At 43.7% G+C, this 19,329-nt stretch overlaps 1 protein-coding gene across 5 annotated transcripts in view; it reads right to left on the reverse strand.

Moving 5' to 3' along the window:
• Nucleotides 1-19,329, reverse strand: part of TNIK (TRAF2 and NCK interacting kinase) — a 328,431-nt gene that overhangs the window by 16,924 nt on the left and 292,178 nt on the right. For all 5 annotated transcript variants that reach the window (XM_060171963.1, XM_060171962.1, XM_060171961.1 and 2 more), the window contains 3 exons: nucleotides 5,827-5,959; nucleotides 5,062-5,226; nucleotides 487-598 (listed from right to left, as the gene is read on the reverse strand). In XM_060171963.1, coding sequence (XP_060027946.1) covers nucleotides 487-598; nucleotides 5,062-5,226; nucleotides 5,827-5,959 — 410 coding nt within the window. The remainder of the gene's footprint in view (nucleotides 1-486; nucleotides 599-5,061; nucleotides 5,227-5,826; nucleotides 5,960-19,329) is intronic.

Raw genomic sequence — 19,329 nt, forward strand, 5'->3', positions numbered from 1 at the left:
TGCTTCTGAGAAAAGTGGGGGAAGCCTGGTGACCTCAGGGGGACAGCTCTTCCCAGGGCCCAGGGGCACCTATGTGTTCCTGCCAGAAGTGGAACAGAGTAGATGGGAAGAAAGATGGACATAAAGACACTTGATTTCAGAATCCTGCAAACAATGATCATTAATTTATTTTTTTTGGCTACTAGGGTTTCCACAATTACCTGAGGCAATTTTCCCTTTTTCTGTTTTGTAGAGAGTGAATGACAGAGAGGGAGAGAGAGAGAGACAACTTCACCACTTATGAAGCTTCCCCCCTGCAGATGGGGACTAGGGACTTGAACCCTGGTCCTTGTACATGGTGGTGTGCACTACCAGGTGCACCACCACCCGGACCCCCAAATTCTTCTCTCAGACATTGCTTAGGCAGTCAGTGACTTAACAGTTGGATTGAGGTCATGTCAGAAAGGAGCGCCGGGCCATTTCTGAAATCCAGGGCTATCAGCTCACCTGCTGCAGCTGATTCTTCATCTTCTTCATCCTCATCTGTGGGAGATGTCTGGTACACTCGGGGGTCCACAAAAGGGGTGAAGGAGGCCTTGGTGCTGCTCCCCATGCCATACTGTCAATGGGCAGGAGATGAAGAACAGGTGGGTAAATACAGCAGGAGCAAACCAGGCTAATTCCACTTAGCCTGAGCTTCCGAGTGGCTGAGGGCTCCTGGTGTGCACGCTCTGAGCTCAGGCTAAGACCCCTCTCTCAAGCATCTCCTGCTGTTTGTGACTTTCAGAGGTTCACTAATTATCTGGAATCAAGAGCTGCAGTGAGGAATCTATATTTTGGACTGTATCTGACAACTCCATGTTTGTTGTGCTATTCACACAAAGTTTACCACCAGCAGTAAAGGCCGTCTCGCATTAACCTGGGCCTGATGGGAAGCTGGCTTCATTGTCAGAGGCTGAATTACTGAGTAGCCTTGGTGCTGGACACACCACCAGGATTGGCTACAGGCTCCTGGCTGTGGTCTGTGGGCATTCCCACTCTGGCATGATGACACAATGGGGTTTCTGCTGACCCAGGAAGTCTAAGTATTTAACTCATGGACAATTTCATCCTGGGATTGGGGTCGTTTCCCTCCTAAGCTAGTTTCCTTAAGAGCATACTTATACTGATGGGCTGGCAACAGCTTTCACCCTGGGAGACAGCTGGCCTGTCCAGTTTGCGACCCAGATTCAAGTCCAGACCCAACTGCTGTTCAGTGCTGTGGTCTCTCTCTCTTCTTTTTTTGGCTTTCTTTATTTTATTTGCAAAGACAGAGAAAAATTGAGAGAGGAGAGGGACATAGTGAGGGAGAGATATGGAGAGACATCTGAAGCACTGTTTCACCTCTCATCGAGTTTCCTCCCTGCAGGTGGAGACTGGGAGCTTGAACCCAGGTCCTTGCACATAGTAACATTGGTGCTCAACCAGATGAGCCACCACCCAGTCCTTCCCTCTCTCTTCTATCTACACCTAGAGTGGTGAAGCTCTGGCAATGACCAAAAGGCCTCCTGTATTTATAAGTCTTATTTGGGAACTTCACAAAGGAACTAAATTTGTATACTATAGCACAATAGAAGTGTCTTTCCTTTTGTAATAAAAATATCTATTATTTATGAGAGGGGAAAATTGATTGTAGGTCTCAAACTTTTTGAAGCACAGACTGAGTCATTTTAATACATAGGCTGAGTCTTTGATATGCTGACTCTCTCAAAAGCCTAGACCAGGGAGAACAGAAGCAGCCGGTGGCACAGCTATATAAAAATAATGTCAAAGGACATAAATTATGGTGATGTTGGGTATTATACAGCAAATCCTAACAAAGGGATTTTTCAAAGTTAATCCAATTACTAAATAATGTGATTATAACAATAACTATCTATTGTTTTCTTGAACCCTAAGACAGCAGGAACCTCACATTTCCACTATAAAGTCTATATTTCCCCCAGTCATGGAACTTTAGGGGGAGCACACTTGCCTGCATGCTTCTCTCAATTCATACCAAATAATATTGCATCTGTCAATCCCAACCTAATCAATGCAATGAGTACCACCTCAGCATGCTTCACTTCAGACTGTGTCCAGAGACTTCAAGTGTGAAATGACAACCCTTCAGCTTCATTACTCGTGTGAGACCTTTCCTTTCATAGTATTCTTTAATTCCATTCCAGGCAGTTCACTTCCTAACAAAGTCCCCAAATCTAGATATAGACTAGGCCCTGTGAGATAGAGCATATGTTCACATATATCCATAAACTAGAGCAAAACATATACCTGAAAGCAAAAGTACACAATAGTCTGCAGTGAGTACCCCCCAACACTTCATCTGCACTAGTCCAGCCTTTAGGTCCATGATTGGTCAGCAATTTGTTTGGCTTTGTATGTTAAATCTCTTTTCAGCCACCAGGTTCCAGATGTTAGCATGATGCCGACCAGACTTCCCTGGACAAACGACCCCACCAATGTGTCCTGGAGCTCCACTTCCCCAGAGCCCCACCCTACTAGGGAAAAAGAGAGACAGGCTGGGAGTATGGATCGACCTGTCAATGCCCATGTTCAGTGGGGAAGCAATTACAGAAGCCAGACCTTCTGCTTTCTGCATCCCACGATGACCTTGGGTCCATACTCCCAGAGGGTTAAAGAATAGGAAAGCTATCAGGGGAGGGAATGGGATACGGAGATCTGGTGGTGGGAATTGTGTGGAGTTGTACCCTTCTTATCCTATGGTTTTGTTAATGTCTCCTTTTTTAAGTAAATAAAAAAGCTAAAAAATAAAAAATATCTATTATTTAAAAAAAACAACCCAAAATTGTAGGCAATGGACTTTGAAAACTTGCTAAATAGAGAGGAAAAAAAAAAAAGACAAATCTCAAGTGCTTGTACAGCAACATGAGGACTTGAAATCAACTAACTAGGAAATGGCGAGCTCAGACATTAGGGCTTCACACCACAGGCTCCATGTTTGAGCTTTGCCAAAGGGGCTTCAGTAATCATTTCCCCACTTTGATTATCATCTCAATTCTTTCTACTCTACTCAAATTCTTCTAGTACTGCCTATTGTTATTATTATTTCCACAGATGTTTTTAGATTTATTTTCTACGCTTTTAGCTCGTTTTAGGTTTTTCTTTACTATAGAACCAACATCCTCCAAACTCCTAAGCACCTAAAAGAACACCACAAAGATTCAGTGTGATTTAATTCCAAATTTTCTCTCATCTTACAAAAATGAAAGTTATCTCATCCTCTACAATGTGGGAATAACCTTCTCTAACAAAGCACTTTCTCTGTGGACCTGTAAAGCCTGTGAAGAGGTACTAAAATCACCATACAGAACAGGAGCAGCAACAGAATTTCAACCAGGACCCAAACTCATGGAGTCCTGCTTGGTACTGACAGAGGTGTAGGTAGAAAAAAACTCCTGTCCACACTGCATGGAGCTGTAATAAGATGCTCCACTTCCCAGAGGCTCTCTATGCTTTATTTCCCATTTGGCATAGGCTAGGCTCATCTGCTCTTGAACTTTAGAATCCAGAGATTCAAAGTCAGCATGTGGACAATATCAAGAAAAATAGTGCAAATGTTCAATACACACTTACAGGATATATGTGCGATTCACAGGAACTATGTGTTCTCACAGTCATGTGTTGTCAAACTCATCCAACGGGTCAGCCTCAGCCAACAACACCTGTGAACTTTGCTTCATCTTCTCCTCTTCCTCCCTATCCTTCTTGCTCTTCTGCTTCTTTTAGCCAGAGAACTCCTCAGCTCAACACTCACTGATGGTGATGCTGGGGATTGAACCTGGGACCTCAGAGTCTCAGGCAGGAAAGCTTTGCTTCAGAGACTGCACTGATTTAGATTTTTTTTTTCCTGGGCCTGTTCTATATACAAAATAATGTATCTCCATCCCCTCTTGTTAACAGAGCATGGGATTTAGGAGAATGACTTTTTTCTTTGCCACAAGAGTTAGCACTATGAATAGTTTCTAGAGGCCATTCCCCTGTCCCTTTTTTCCCTTTCTACTTTATTTGATAAGACAGAGAGACAGAGACACGTGCAACCCTGTTTCCCTACTGTGAAGTGTGAAGCTTCCCATTGGCAGATGAGGGCCAGGGGGCTTGAACCTGGGTTCCTCGGTGTGGTAAAATGTGCATTAGAGCCCAGCCTCCTGAAATTTTTTTCTTTTTCTTTCTTTCTTTTTTTTTTTTTTTTTTTTTTGCACTAATACCTTCACCACTGTTCTCCAATGTGTTTAAGGTTTTTGTTTTGTTTTTTAAGTGGAGGCAGAGAGAGTAAGAAACCACAACACCTAGTCTTCCTTCAGTGCTGGGCCATCTATATTCATGAACAGGGGTCCAGAGAATAGCTGGCAACTTCCTACTGCTAAGCTCCTATGAGTTCTTTCATTTGGGCAGAGTGCCACACTGAAGCCATTCTTAGGAGCTTAGCAAAGCCTCCTTCGTGAAGAGAGCACGGTTACAGGACCCCTCCACCACCACTTTTTGGAGATGAATTTACAATTTGTTTGAAAGGGAAGAAATTAATTTCTTTATATATATATTTCTATTTGTTTATTATTGGAGAGAGAGAGAGAAAAATTGAGAGGGAAGGGGGGAGATGGAGAGAGAGACAGAAAGACATCTGCAGCCCTGCTTCAACATTCGTGAAGCTTTCCCCCTGCAGGTGGGAACCAGGGGCTTGAATCTGGGTCCTTGTGCACTGTAATATGTGCACTTAATCATATGTGCCATCGCCTGGCCCCCGAGAAGTGAATTTTTTAAATGACAATTATAAATGCAAAAGCGATTTTCACAATATTGAGCTGACTTCACAGGAATGTGGACCTCTGATAATCTGAGCAATCATGAAATATCCATCAAGACCATTGTCAGAGGAGTGCTTTCTCTTAAATGATTTTTCAGGCAAAAGCAGAGTTTCCCTTGTAAAATTCCCTTACAAGTTGAATATATCCTTGGTAACCAGAAGGAGAGAATAGCTGTACTTAAAACAAACAGATGAATAGCAGCACATTGCCCAGCACCTACTTCCGTCCCAGCGTCCATCTCCTGGGGGTGAGTGGACACTCGGCCCAGGCCCTCGGGGGGGGTCCCTGCTGGGGAGTGGCTCTGCTGCACCAAGTCTGGAAGGTTGATGTGGCCCGTGAAGCCATTGCTGTCACCATGGCCAGCCCGCTTCTTCTCTCCGGATGTCTGGGGGGACATGGGGCATGGTAGTCATTAGAAGGGAAAGGGAAAAGTCACAGGATGATGTTACCCATCAACCCAGAAGCTTCCTTCTCAGGTGGGGGCCTGGGACTTGAATCCAGGTCCTTCCACATGGTGATGTGTACTCTACTGGGTGAGCTGCCACCCAGGCCCTGGACACTTACTTATTTATTTTATTTTATTTTTCACTGCCATTAGGCTCATCACTGGAGCTTGGTGCCAGCACTACAAATCCACCACTCCTGGAGGCCAACCCCCATCTCTCCTTTTTTAATTTCTATTTTATTTGATAGGATAGAGAGAAATTGAGATGGGAGGGGGAATAGAGAGTGGGAAAATGAATGAGGACAGAAGCTTATGTTTGGGGGGGGGGTGAGACAAAGAGAACTCGGCAGTCAGGTGGCTGGGTGGTGGCACACTTATGAGCACATGCCATGCATAAGGACTCCGGTCCCTACCTGCAGAGAGGGAGCTTCATGAGCCAGCAAGGCTAACCTCCAGCCCTTCAGTAGCCCCTCTCCCCCTGCCCCACTGGTCAGGGCTTCCCAGCCCCCCAGTTCCTGGCCCCTATCCAGGGCCTCTCACCTCTCTCATCATCAGCGTGCCTTCCCTGGAAATGCTGCCGCTGTTGAACGTGTCGGTGTGAGTGGCATCCAGGCCATGGCTGCCCAGCAAGCCCACGCTGTAGGGCTCCGCGCTGCCTGGAGCTCCTGTGGGGCTGAGAGGGGGTGTTACTCTGGCCACGTCTATGCCCAGGGCCTTTGCTTGTATTAACTGTGGTGCACTACACACAGCAACATGCTGCTCATGTTTTGATTGTACAGTTCAGTGCCCTCATGTAGCCTGTATATTATCTTGTTAAAGATTTAGTTATTTATGAGAGAAATAAAAGAGGGTGACAGGTTGGGGAGGCAGCATGGGGGTTCTGCAAATAGACTTTTCTGCCCAAGGCTCCCAGATCCCAGATTCCATCTTTAGCACCACCATCTCTTGCTTGAGGCTCTGAGGTCCTAGGTTCAATCCCCAGCACCACTGTCAGCCATAGCTGAGCAGGACTCTGGTCTCCTTCTATTTTTCTCTCTGTATCTCTATTATTAAAATTGATAAACTATTTTTTAAAAAAAGGAAAGAAAAATAAAAGAAGCAAAGATAGAGCAGTAGTAGCCTGGCGTACGCAGTGCTAAAGACTGAACCCAGGTCTTCATACTCTCTTGTCTCTTGCTCTGGCCTCTATGTCACCTCCAGACCAGGCCACGCTAAGTGCGGGGAGGCTGGTGTCCAGCCTCAGGCCTCAGGTCCAGTAGGGATTCTCCACCCCCAGGTCAGCAAGCCACCAAGCTCCTGACACCTCCTTCACTCACCAAGTGCCCTGATGCCTGGTGGGTCTTCCCTCGCCCCGTCTGTGTTCCCTCTCTTCATCCCTCCCTCCCTTTCTTCCTTTTCAGCTCTTGACTTGATCTCTGTCTATTTTTTCTTTCTTCCTTTTGAGCTCTTGACTTGATCTCTGTCTATTTTTTCATTACCATTATCACTGGGTAACTGCGTGATGAATCCACTGCTTCCTACAGCCTTTTACCCCTTCTTTCTTTTTCTATATAGTAAAAAATCTACAAAGAACTACTCAGAGGAGAGGGGGATATAGAGGAGAGAGACAGAGAGGCTCCTGAAGACTTGCTTCACCACTCTAGAAGCTTCCCCCCTGAAGGTGAGGACCAGGGGCTTGTGTGTGCTTTTGAAGAAGTCAGGCCAGAGGAGGCTTTCTCTTAAGATTCTTGAGTTCAGGCTCAGGGAAAAAACAACAACAACAACAACAAAAACAAAAACTAGTATAGTCATGGGCTCTTTGGAATATAACTACATAGGCCTACTAACTACCTACAAAATGGAGACACCCCCCCCCAACTCTTCATATGAACTTTTCCAGCCTTACGTTCATGATTAGTCAACCATTTTTTGGCTCTATATGTTAACTCTTTTTTTTCCCACTTTAAATCTTTTTTTTAAATTATTTATAAAAAGGAAACACTGACAAAACCATAAGATAAGAGGGATACAACTTCACACAATTCCCACCATCAGAACTCTGTATCCTATCTCCTTCCTTGATAGCTTTCCTTTTCTTTAAACCTCTGGGAGTATGGACCCAAGGTCATTGTGGGATGCAGAAAGCAGGTCTGGCTTCTGTAATTGCTTCCCCTCTGAACATGAGTGTTGACAGGTTGATCCATATTCCCAGCCTGTCTCTCTCTTTCCCTAGTGGGGTGGGGTTCTGGGGAATCGTAGCTCCAGGACATATTGGTGGGGTTGTCTGTCCAGGGAAGCCTGGTTGGCATCATGGTAGTATCTGGAACCTGGTGGCTGAAAAGAGAGTTAACATATAAAGCCAAGCACATTGTTGACTAATCATGAATGTAAAGGCTGGAATAGTGCAGATGAAGAGTTGGGGGGGGGGTGTCTTTGTTTTGTAGATAGCTAGTAGGCATATTTTAGCTATATTCCAAAGGGCTTGTGGCTATACTAGTTTTTTTCCCCTTTTTTTCCCCCCCTGAGCTTGAAATCTGATATGTAGGTGGATCCAAGTTATTGTCTGGGGAGATGATGTCATGGCTGGAAAAAGAACCAGAAAGCTGGATCAGAGAAGAGAGTAGCTCCCAGATCTCAAACTATATTATAAGACCACCATCATCAAGACAACCTGGTACTGGAACAAAAATAGGCACACAGACCAGTGGAACAGAATTGAAAGCCCAGAACTAAACTCCCACACCTATGGACATCTAATATTTGATAAGGGGGCCCAAAGTATTAAAACTGGGAAAACTGGATTGAAACATGCAGAAGAATGAAAATGAACCACTTTATCTCACCAGAAACAAAAATCAACTCCAAATGGATCAAGGACCTGGATGTTAGACCAGAAATTATCAAATGTGTAGAGGAAAACATTGGTGGAACACTTTCCCACAGAAATCTCAATGACATCTATGATGATACAAACCCAATTGCAAGGAAGACTAAAGCAGAAACAAATCAATGGGACTACATCACATTGAAAAGCTTCTGCACAGCCAAAGAAAGTATCACACAAAGAGATATCTCACAGTATCTCACAGAATGGGAGAAGATCTTTACATGTTAACTCTTTTCTCAGCCACCAGTTTTCAGATGTTACCGTGATACCAACTGGACTTCCCTGAGCAGACGATCCCACCAATGTGTCCTGGAGCCCAGCTTCCACTGAGCCCCGTCCCACTAGGGAAAGAGAGAGGCAGGCTGGGAATATGGATCAACCTGCCCACACCCATGTTCAGTGGGGAAGTAATTACAGAAGCCAGACCTTCAACCTTCTGCATCCTATAATGACTCTGGGTCCATACTCCCAGAGGGATAAAGAATAGGGAAGCTATCAGGGGAGGGGGGTGGGATACAGAGTTCTGATGGTGGGAATTGTGTGAAGTTGTACCCCTCTTATCCTGTGGTTTTTGTCAGTGTTTCCTTTTTATAAAAAAGTAAAATAATAATACAAAAAAAAAGATTCTTGAGTTCAATGCTACACTTAAGTGATCTGAATTCAGTGGCTGCCTCTCTTCAAAAACAAACAAATCCATTTCAATTTATTTATTGTCATCGCTGAAGCTTCACTTCTCTAGACTGTTTTACAAATTTTATTTATTTTTAATTGCCATCAGGGCTATCTCTGGGACTCAGTGTCAGCATAAATCCACCACTACTGGCAGCCATTCCCCTCCCACTTTTTTTCTCTTTATTTGATGGGACAGAGAGAAATAAGCTGTTTTTTTTTTTTTTCTAAAGCAGCTCTAAGTTCTTGTTTCAGGCAAGACAGTATAAAACAGATGAATATACAATATATAAGCATATATATGGCATTTATCAAAAGCCATATAGGACAGAGATTTTTTAAAAAAAAAAATCTATTTATTCTGAACCAGAACTGCTCAGCTCTGGCTTAGAGAGGTGGTGGTGGGACAGAGGCAGCTCTGCAGTGTGGAGCTTGAGCAGAAAAGTCTGCTGTGTCACTGCTGCTGCTGCTGCTGCCATCACCTGGCCCCTTTTCATTCTGTCAGTCAGATTTTCTTTGCCACCTGACTGACCTGGCAGCTACCCACAGCTGACGCTGCCAAGTTCTCTTTCAATAATCAGGTGTCTCACAAGAGTGCAAAGACTAAGTCTTTTTGGCACCACTTATTTTTTTCATCTGGTTCTCAGATAATTTAATCAGAAATGTGTTGATATGCATGGATTTTTGTGAGAAAAGATTCAGATAAGGAAATTGCCAGATTAACTTCCCATAGAGCTCAGTGAAACACTTTCCTAATTTCTGTATTTTCATTATTTTTTTTAAGGTTCTCATCACATTTCTATGTAAATTTCACAGCGGGGATTTGATATACCAGTCTTTTTTTTGTCTATATGATCTTTCAGAGGATCCTGTAGTCTGGTTCACTACATCCAATCTATCACTTTTAAAGATGTTTTATTAAGCAGATCTAATTTAGGGACCAGGCAATATCACACTCAGTAAAGGGCACACGTTACTATGCACAAGGACCCATTTTGAATCCCTGGTCCCCACCTGAAGTGGGGAAGCTTCACAAGTGGGGAAGCAGGGCTGCAGGTATCTTTCTGTCTCCTTCTACCATCTCCCCTCCCTTCTCAATTTCTCTCTGTCCTATCAAATTAAATTCTTTTTAAAAATGAAAAAATAGCCACCTAGGAAGGTGGATTTGTTATGTAGGGACCAAGCCCCAGAAACAAGCTTAGTGGTAATAATAAATAAATAAGAATATTTGATTTAATTTCATTTTAGTTAATAGTTATAATACACAGTGTTTGCTGGCCATCATTACTTTTACTCTTTGCTGAATATCTAAGACTCGTTTTCCATGGCTCGAGTTGCTTGTTCTTTGATAGCTTTTCATGGTAAACTGTGCGGCTATTCTGAGTTTTACTTTATCCTTTTTTTTTTTTTTTTTTGCCTCCAGGGTTATCTCTGGGGCTTGGTGCCTGTACTATGAATCCACTGCTCATGGAGGCTATTTTTTTCATTTTGTTGCTCTTGTTGTTTATCGTTGTTATTATTGTTGTTGTCACTGTTGTTGGATAGGATTGAGAGATAGGGGAAGATAGATGGGGGAGATAGACAGGGGAAGAGAAAGACAGACACTTGCAATCCTGCTTCACTGCTTGTGAAGTGACCTCCCTGCAGGCAGGGAGTCGGGCGCTTGAACTGGGCTCCTTAAGCTGGTCCTTGTACTGTGCGCTGTGTGTGCTTAACTCGCTGCAAAACCCCTGAGTTTTACTTTATTTCTACTAGCAGTTGTCCTTACAGATTGAAGAAAACGTAGCTTGTGTGTGTGTGTTTTTTCCCTTAGAAATGGTGAGGGATTCCTCCTAACTAGCTTAAGATCTTTCTATTGTGTAAGATTTATCTCTTATATTAGAGTCTTGGAAACGTTCAGGTTCATTCAAAGTATCCTATATCATTAGCTGCCCACACCATTAATCTTCCTGTTCTATGTAGTCTGTTAGAAGGTTAATTGCTTTTTGACTGTGGAAAGTTCCCACATATTTCTGCTTTGTCCTCAGCAGCTCTCTATACATTTCTTTTTAAAGAGCAAAGCACTGCCCACCCTTCATACATCAGGGTTTGAAGAAGACTTTTAAGTCATAGAAGAGGACATTTTGCCAAGTCAGACATGGTTGACCACTCCTCCTCTCTGCCTTTCTTACTCCTCTGGCTTTCCTGAGACAGCCTTCTTTTGAACTTCCTTTAACTCATCTGTCCCTGTATGATTAATCCTCTCTAGCTTCAAGCTCAAAACACGGCCCTATCAATCTTTTAAAATCTCAGTTGTCTTGTGGGCCCTCATAGGACCTTGCCCTCAACTTGGATCAACAATGGCAGAGAAGGTTACATCCTCCGAAGGGAGGCTGGACAACATACTCTTTGTTCCACCAGAGGAAGATGGGTCCTGAAATTGGGGCAGCTTGGAACATTCCTACTCATGACCACAGAATGTGAGCTCAGATCTACAGGGAGGCAGAGGTCACATAGGCTCCTATGCTGAATATGGGCCCCAGACTAAATCAGTGAGGTTTATAGTCAACAATATCTTTACACCTTTGCCATATTTGGGAGCTACTTTCTTCCCTGATCTAGCTTTCTGGTCCTTTTCCCAGCCATGACATCACCTCCCCAGACAATAACTTGGATCCACCCGCATATCGGATTTCAGGTTCAGGGAAAAAAAAAAAAACACAAAAAACTAGTATAGTCATGGGCCCTTTGGAATATAACTAAAATAGGACTGCTAACTATCTACAAAACACAGACCCCCAACTTTTCATCTGCACTATTCTGTTGCTGAGGACTTATTCTGATGCAGTCTCCGCCCCCAGGTTTTTCTATGCTCCGCTAAATCCTAGAGTGCCCCCTTTCAACCAATCCTGGCTCCGCCCCCAGGTTTTTCTATGCCCCGCTAAATCCTAGAGTGCCCCCTTTCAACCAATCCTGGCCCTACACGGCACCCCTGGTTGTCGCCCAATAAAAAGCCCCCTCACCCCTCCTCTCTCTCTCTCTGGGCTCTCGGCTCTCCCTCTCTGAGGTCTGGCTCCCTGCTCTCCCCCCGTGGTCGGCCATTGCTGGCTGGCTCCACGTGGTCTGAACCAAACCTCCCCCCCATCCTACAATAAAGATCTGTGTACCCCTTTGCTCTGGACGTCCGCTCTCTTCTCCGCGGTGCAGCCCGACACCAGACCACCTCAACAACACTATTCCAGCCTTTACATTCATGATTAGTTAACAATTTGTTTGGCTTTATATGTCAACTCTTTTTTTTTTCAGCCACCAGTTTCCAGGTGCTAACATGATGCTAACCAGGCTTCCCTGGACAGACAACCCCACCAATGTGTCTTGGGACCATGCTTCCCCAGAACCCTGCCCCACTAGGGAAAGAGAGAGACAGGCTGAGAGTATAGATCGACCTGCCAATGCCCATGTTCAGCGGGAAAGCAATTACAGAAGCCAGACCTTCCACCTCTGCACCCCATAATGACCCTGGGTCCATGATCCCAGAGGGATAAAGAATAGGAAAGCTATCAGAGGAGGGGATGTGATACGGAGTTCTGGTGGTGGGAACTGCATGGAGTTGTACCCCTTTTATCCTATGGTTTTTGTCAGTGTTTTCTTTTTATAAATAAAAATTTAAAAATAAGGAGAAGGATGAATACTGGATTGTGTCACTTACAGATGGAGATTTAGAAGCCAGACAAGAAAAAGGAAACACAGAGCAAAACCTGGACTAGCTGGGGTGTAAGGCAGCAAATCAAAGGACTCTAGGCCACGGGGACATAGGAGTGGGAGAGGACTGGTTACAAGGACACAATGGTGAGGATAGACTTGGTGGGTGGTGGGAATGTTATACAGACACCTGCCATGGGGAGGTGAGAGACTGTACTCATGTACCAACACTGTCCTATAAACCATTATTTCCCCAATAAAATGGTTTGGAAAAAAATGTAAGAAAGTGCCTGGAGGGAGTATGTCTATCAAAGGGAAGTAGGAACTAGCTAAAAAGAGATTCCAGTTGCCAAAGTTGAAACTATATGAGATACAAGATTTTAAAAAAGTATTAAGTCATAACCCAAAACACAATATAAATTTATATAGCTATACTTATATAAATAACTGATTAAATTAATAAATGGTGGAGGAAAGGCAAATTTCATACGAATAAGAATTCTAAATAAATTGTGTAGACAATCTTGATAAGAATCTGCTAATTTTTCTATACACTTCAAGCTGTTCCAAAATAAATTCTATCATTTCATAGTTCAGTGGAAGAATGGAAAAAGGGCAATGATTAAAAGAAAAAAAAACACACACTAATGCTAAAACATCAACTGTAACATTGTGCAGATAACTTCTTTGCTTCAGGAACTGTTTGCGTGGTACAGTGTGAGTAGGGAAGAATTGGCTGTCCCAATTCATCTAGAGACTTTGAAATCCCAAAACACCTCAAGAAATGAAAGACGAAAAACACAGAAAATTTAATGTCATTAGGCTACAGATTTAGAGCAGTGATCCCCTGTAATTGGATTTGTCGAAGTGTTCCTTGAGTTACAGATTTAATTCAATTCAGTGCACACCCACTGAACACCTGCTAAGTGAAAGCCCATGGCCTGACATTGGGCACTGGATGGAAAAGTAGACAAAGATACAGTTCCTGAACTAAGTGTAGTGTACAAACGTGGCACAAACACTCAACTTCTAGCAAGATGTAAGTGAGAGCATGGGGCAGGAGGAGAGAAAGAGGTTGAGGCTACCCCTCTCCCTTCACCCCGCAAAGGCACGCACACACTGGCTGAGTATGAGCTATTTGTAAGGACAGTGAAGAGGTGGATTGACTTCAGCACAGGCTGTGGGGGTTTTAGGTCCCAAGAAGGAAAAGCATTGTGGGCACTGGGGACAAAGCTTGCCCAGAATCATGGTTACCACCCAGGCCAGGGGCTGGACAGTTGACAAGGTGGGAAGACTATGGCAGTGTGCACAGGGGCAACCAAGGTTTATACAAGTGGTGCAGGCCTCTCTTCCCTCTCCATCCCTCCTTTTTCTCTCTCTCCTCTCTTTGTCTGCCTGTGTCTTTCTCCTGGAGCCAACTCTTTAAGAGAGAGCTGCCACTTGGATTGTCTGAATGGCAGGGCTCCATTGCACAGAAGCTGTTTTGTATTAAATTCCATAGCAGTAAACCGGAACACAGTTCATTTTTGGCCACTGTGGTTGTTATTGGGGCTCAGTGCCTGCATGACAACACCATGACCAGTGGTCATTCCCTCCTTTCCTTCAGATAGAGGGTGAGAGACAGAGAGAACTAGAAAGGAAGAGAGAGACAGAAAGAGGAGAGGTACCACAGCACTGTTCCGAGCCTCAAGAAGGTTTCACACTGTAGGAGTTCCCACGATGCCACTCCAGGCTTGAACCCGGGTCACTGGGCATGGTAATATGTGTGCTGTACTTGGTGAGATACCTGTTGGCTCCTCTAATATACTTTTATTATTTGCTCTAGGAAGATATAGCAGAAGGGGCTACGTGGTGGTGGTACACCTGATTGAGCGTACATGTTTTTATGTACAAGGACGTGGGTTCAAGCTCCTGCTCCCCACCTGCAGAGGGAAAGTTTCATCAGTCATGAAGCAATGCCACAGGTGTCTCTCTTTCTCTCCCCTTCCCTATCTCCTCCTTTTCTCTAGCTTACTCTGTCTCTATGCAATAAATAAACAAATAAACAGATAAATAAATAAATACATAGCACAGAAGGTAAAATTTCTGTTTAGAATTTTTGTATTTAATTTATTAAATGATAGGGAAATAGGGGGAGACAGAGAGGGAAAGAGACAGAGAGACACCTGCAGACCTATTTCACTATTCATGAACCTTCCCCGCTGCAGGTGAGGACTGGGGGCTTGAATCTGGGTCTTTGCACTTGGTAACTTGTGCACTTTACCAGTTGATCATCTTCCCAGTCCCATAAAAGATTGAAAAGTGGAAAAGTGAAGGGAGCCAGAGAGTGGCATACCTGGCTGATCACATTTGTTACCATGCATAAAGATCTGGGTTCAAATCCCAGTCCCCACCTGCCAGAGATGGGGGAGGCTTTATCAGCAGCGAAGCAGATTGACAGGTGTCTGTTTTCCTCTCTCCCTATTTATCTGCTCCTCGCCTCTCAATTTCTCTCTTTCTTATCAAGTACAATAATAAAAGGAAAAAACATAAAAAAGGAAAAACTGGCCACCGGTAGTAATGGATTTGTTGTGTGGTAACTGAGCCCCAGGATAACCCTGGTGGAAAAAAAAAAAAAGAAAAAGTGGAAGGACTGTATGTGAGAAACACTCTTGCAGCCAAGCAAGCAGCTCAGTCGGTAGAACTCCTGCTTGCTATTTCTGACACCAGGGGTTCAACCTCCTAGCCCTCTATAAGACAAGTATTATTCTGATATCTCTTGCTCTCTGTCTCCCTTTCATGACAAAATCAATTATTTTTTAAAGCAGTCTGTTTTCCCCAATAAGGTGATTTGGAAAAAAAAAAGATATATCCCCAACTTTATAAAGTAAAATTAGAATAATATGTGGATTATTTGAGTCCAAATAAAGGACATTTTGGCAAGGAAACAAAGTACTCTGAAGTCTCAAATACCCTATTCCTAAAGAGTCAGTTGCTTGGCACTGAATTTTTTTAATAATGTGAAGTTCCCTGGGTGCAAAACTAATGTGCTGTAGCGGCACAGACTGTATATTTCACATTAAGAAAATGCACATATTTATCATGAGAATAAGCACACACATTTCCTGAACACAACTCCGATGTGATGCATCACCCTAGCGTTCTTTAATGAACGATGAATTCAATCGAGAGCCATGCCAGGTTTGCATCTACTGGAACATATTAGCCATAGTCCATTCATTAACTCCTCACCTGGCTACTAGTAATGAATACTCCAGCTTGCTTTACCAGCCTCTAGTCTACTGTCTTCCCAGTCACCTTGCTGCAAAGCCTTCTCTCAAAGAAACCGTAGTGTTACCCCGTCAACGGGGCAGCTCAGTGGTTCCCCAATGACCACACGAGAAAATACACACTTCTTGCTCTGGTTACCCTGGTCCACACTCTCCTCATACACCCCACATTGCCACCAAACAGTCTTTATTCTGGCTCACTCTCCTGGAACTCACATGTATCCCCCCTGCTCCCTTCTGTCTTGGTGACAAGCATGTGAGCACATGTTTCTCTTCAAGGCGAGGCTGTAAACCCTTTAAGCAGTAACATGAAACTACATGACTGGACACACATTAAAGTCACTGAAGACCAAATCTATTTTAGACTCTAAGAGAAATGTTGAGAGTAGAGAGGTCAATAAGACACAAGCTTATCCCCAGGGATCTCAGAGCACAGAGAGGGAGGTAGCATGTTCCAAAATGTCATAACTCAACACACTGCAGGAATACACATAGAATACAGAAGCAAGGCAGAAGAGGCAAAGCCAGCCAAGATATGCTCTCCCCATTGCCAGACTCTGAGCAGGTAACCTCTGAGCAGGACAGGAGAGAGTAGTATTCCATGGAGTACATATCCCGTAACTTCCAGTCATTAGTTGATGGGCATTTAGGCTGCTTCCACTCTTTGGCTACTGTGAATAATGCAGCTATAAACATAGGGGTGCATAAGTCCCTTCTAAATAGTGTTTCAGTGTCCTTTGGATAAATTCCTAAGAGTGATGTTGCTGGATCATAAGGCAATTCCATTTTTATTTCTTGAAGGACTCTCCATATAGTTTTCCAAGGGGCTCTGACAGCAGTAGGCAGAACCCCTTTTTCCCCCGCAACCTTTCCAACACTTATTATCTCCTGTATTTTTTTTTAATTTTTAAAATTATCTTTATTTATTGGATAGAGGCAGCCAGGAATCGAGAAGGTAGAGGAGATAGAGACGGAGAGAGAGAGACACCTGCAGACCTGCTTCATCCCTTGTGAGACTTTTGCCCTTGCAGGTGGGGACTTGGGGGCTCGAACCTGGGTCCTTGAGCACTGTAACATGTACACTCAACCAGGTGCGCCACCACCTGGTCCCTCTCCTGTATTGTTGATGTAAGCCATTTTCTCAGATGTGAGATGGTATCTCAGTGTGGTTTTAATTTGCATTTCTCTAATCATAGGCAAAATGGAACATTTTTCATATGTCTGAGGGCCATATCTATTGAGTCTTCTGGGACAAAAATGAATGGAACTGGAGGTGATTATGCCATTACATGTGGCGAAATAAGAAAAGAGATGAAAAACAACCCCCGGGAGTCGGGCGGTAGCGCATCGGGTTAAGCGCAGGTGGTGCAAAGCTCAAGGATGGGCCTAAGGATCCCAGTTCAAGCCCCCGGCTCCCCACCTGCAGGGGAGTCACTTCACAAGCAGTAAAGCAGGTCTGCCAGTGTCTATCTTTCTCTCCCCCCTCTGTCTTCCCCACCTCTCTACATTTCTCTCTGTCCTATCCAACAACAACGACATCAACCATAACTACAACAATAAAACAACAAGGGCAACAAAAGGGAATAAATAAAAAAAAAAAGAAAAGAAAAACAACTCCCAGAAGGTTTCACTCAGATATGGAATCTAGAGAAGTGATACACATGAACTTGCAAAGATAAACAAACAAAATAAAGTAAACAAGTTGTCTCTAAGACTTTGTGAGAACTCTGGTGGTTATTTTTGGACGGGGCACAGAATTTTGGTGGTGGGTGCAGTGTGGAACTATCCCCTTAGTCCTAAAATCTTTTAAACCACTATTAATAGCAAATGAAAAATGATAAAAACTAATCATTTAAAGAGACAAGAGAGTGGCAGGCAGCAGAGAGGAAGCAGAGTATGGTCTGCTTAGGAATCTGAGAAAGGCTGGCATCTCAAGAGAGGGGAGAGGCCATACACAGACAGTGAAAATCTACAGCCTTGTAGCCAGAAACATGAACTAGGGGAGGCTCATCATCTCTTCGAGGGCTGTCTTTATGTTTCTAAATATTTACACGACTCTAAAGTTTTCCATGGATAGTATGTTTATCTCCTTTTGGAAGGCAGAACTTACAGAAGCACTTCCTAACCTCTTGGAAGCCTTAGCCAGAGTCAATATTTAACCAACCTTTGAAATTCAGGACCCAGCCTCTTCCTGAAGGTTGTATGCTCAGTGCTTTGAGGGAATTAAGAACATCTGTCAGGAGAACTAACTGATGCTGAGTCAAGACAAAAACTGAAAGGACAAGCATATTTTGCAGCAATGCTCTGGATTAGTGATTCTGCTTCTAGAACAACACATTACTTTCGCACTTAAAAAAAAACGCAACGCAATGCAGTTTGTTTCCGAATGTCCTCTTTTAGCATACTTATTATCTGTTGCCACTAACTTAAGTTATCAAGAATGAAATAGCAAGTATGGCATCATGTTAAATGAAATAAACCAAAAAAAGGACAAATACTGGATGAGGCACCCGCAGATGTAGCTTAGAAAAAAAGGACAGAAAGAGAAAACACTAAGTGAAACCTGGACCAAGTCTGGAATATTGCACCAAAGCAAAGGATTCTGGGGAAGGAGGGTGGACAGAAGGTTGGGGGGTGGGGTAGTTTGGAGTCCTGATGCAGGGTGGTGGAAAAGAAGCCAACTTGGGGGTGAGAGTGTTTTATAGATGAGAAACTGAGATGGGAGTTATACCCATGTTTCAACCACTGTACTATAAACCATTCATATTCCAATACAACAATAAAAGGGGGAAATAAATACAGGCTAAAAATATAGGTATGCATAAGTACAGTTAAACATATCACAAGATAATACTGCCAGGAGACAGACAAAGGCTATGTGACCAAGTCATAGGCTATAGAAAAATGGATCATGAGTTCACGGAGACAACAAAGCAGAACATCCCAACAAGGATGTGCTGAAGCCAAGTGCCTGGTGTTTCTCTGCAGAATCATTTGACCACAGAGTCTTCAACCCTGACACGTGCAATTAAAAAAAAAAGTTTTATTGGTGGGTTAGTGGCTACCAGTAGAGTCTTTAATACATAGGCACAGCCTCTCATCTCCCCTTGACTGGTGGCTAGGAGATACAATAGGACTCCAACTTCCCTTCATACTGTTCTTCTCCCTCCTTCCCCAGAGTTCATTGCCTTGATGCAATACACCACACTCAGTCCAAGTTTCAGCTTATGTTTTCCCTTATTTATTATAGGGCATTGGTCTTTCTCTTTCTGGCTTGCCTCACTTAACATGATGCCTTTGAGTTCTGTCACCACCCATGAGGAAAGGCACCCCTGATAGTCTAGCTTTCAGTACCCCTGGCCCTGGGATGACAATAATCAAGAAAGTGTCACCTACGGGACAGCCAAGCCAGCTGCAGTACTTAGATACACAGTCTCAGAAATGCAATAGACTAAGCAAGGAAATTATGGAACTATAGCCTAATAAAAGCCTAAATCCCCAGCATCAACTAACCCTGCTGGAGTTTCATCAGCAATCTGGGATTTAATTCCTGCTGCC

The sequence above is a fragment of the Erinaceus europaeus genome, chromosome 14, assembly GCF_950295315.1.
Source record: "Erinaceus europaeus chromosome 14, mEriEur2.1, whole genome shotgun sequence".
Lineage (NCBI taxonomy): Eukaryota > Metazoa > Chordata > Mammalia > Eulipotyphla > Erinaceidae > Erinaceus > Erinaceus europaeus.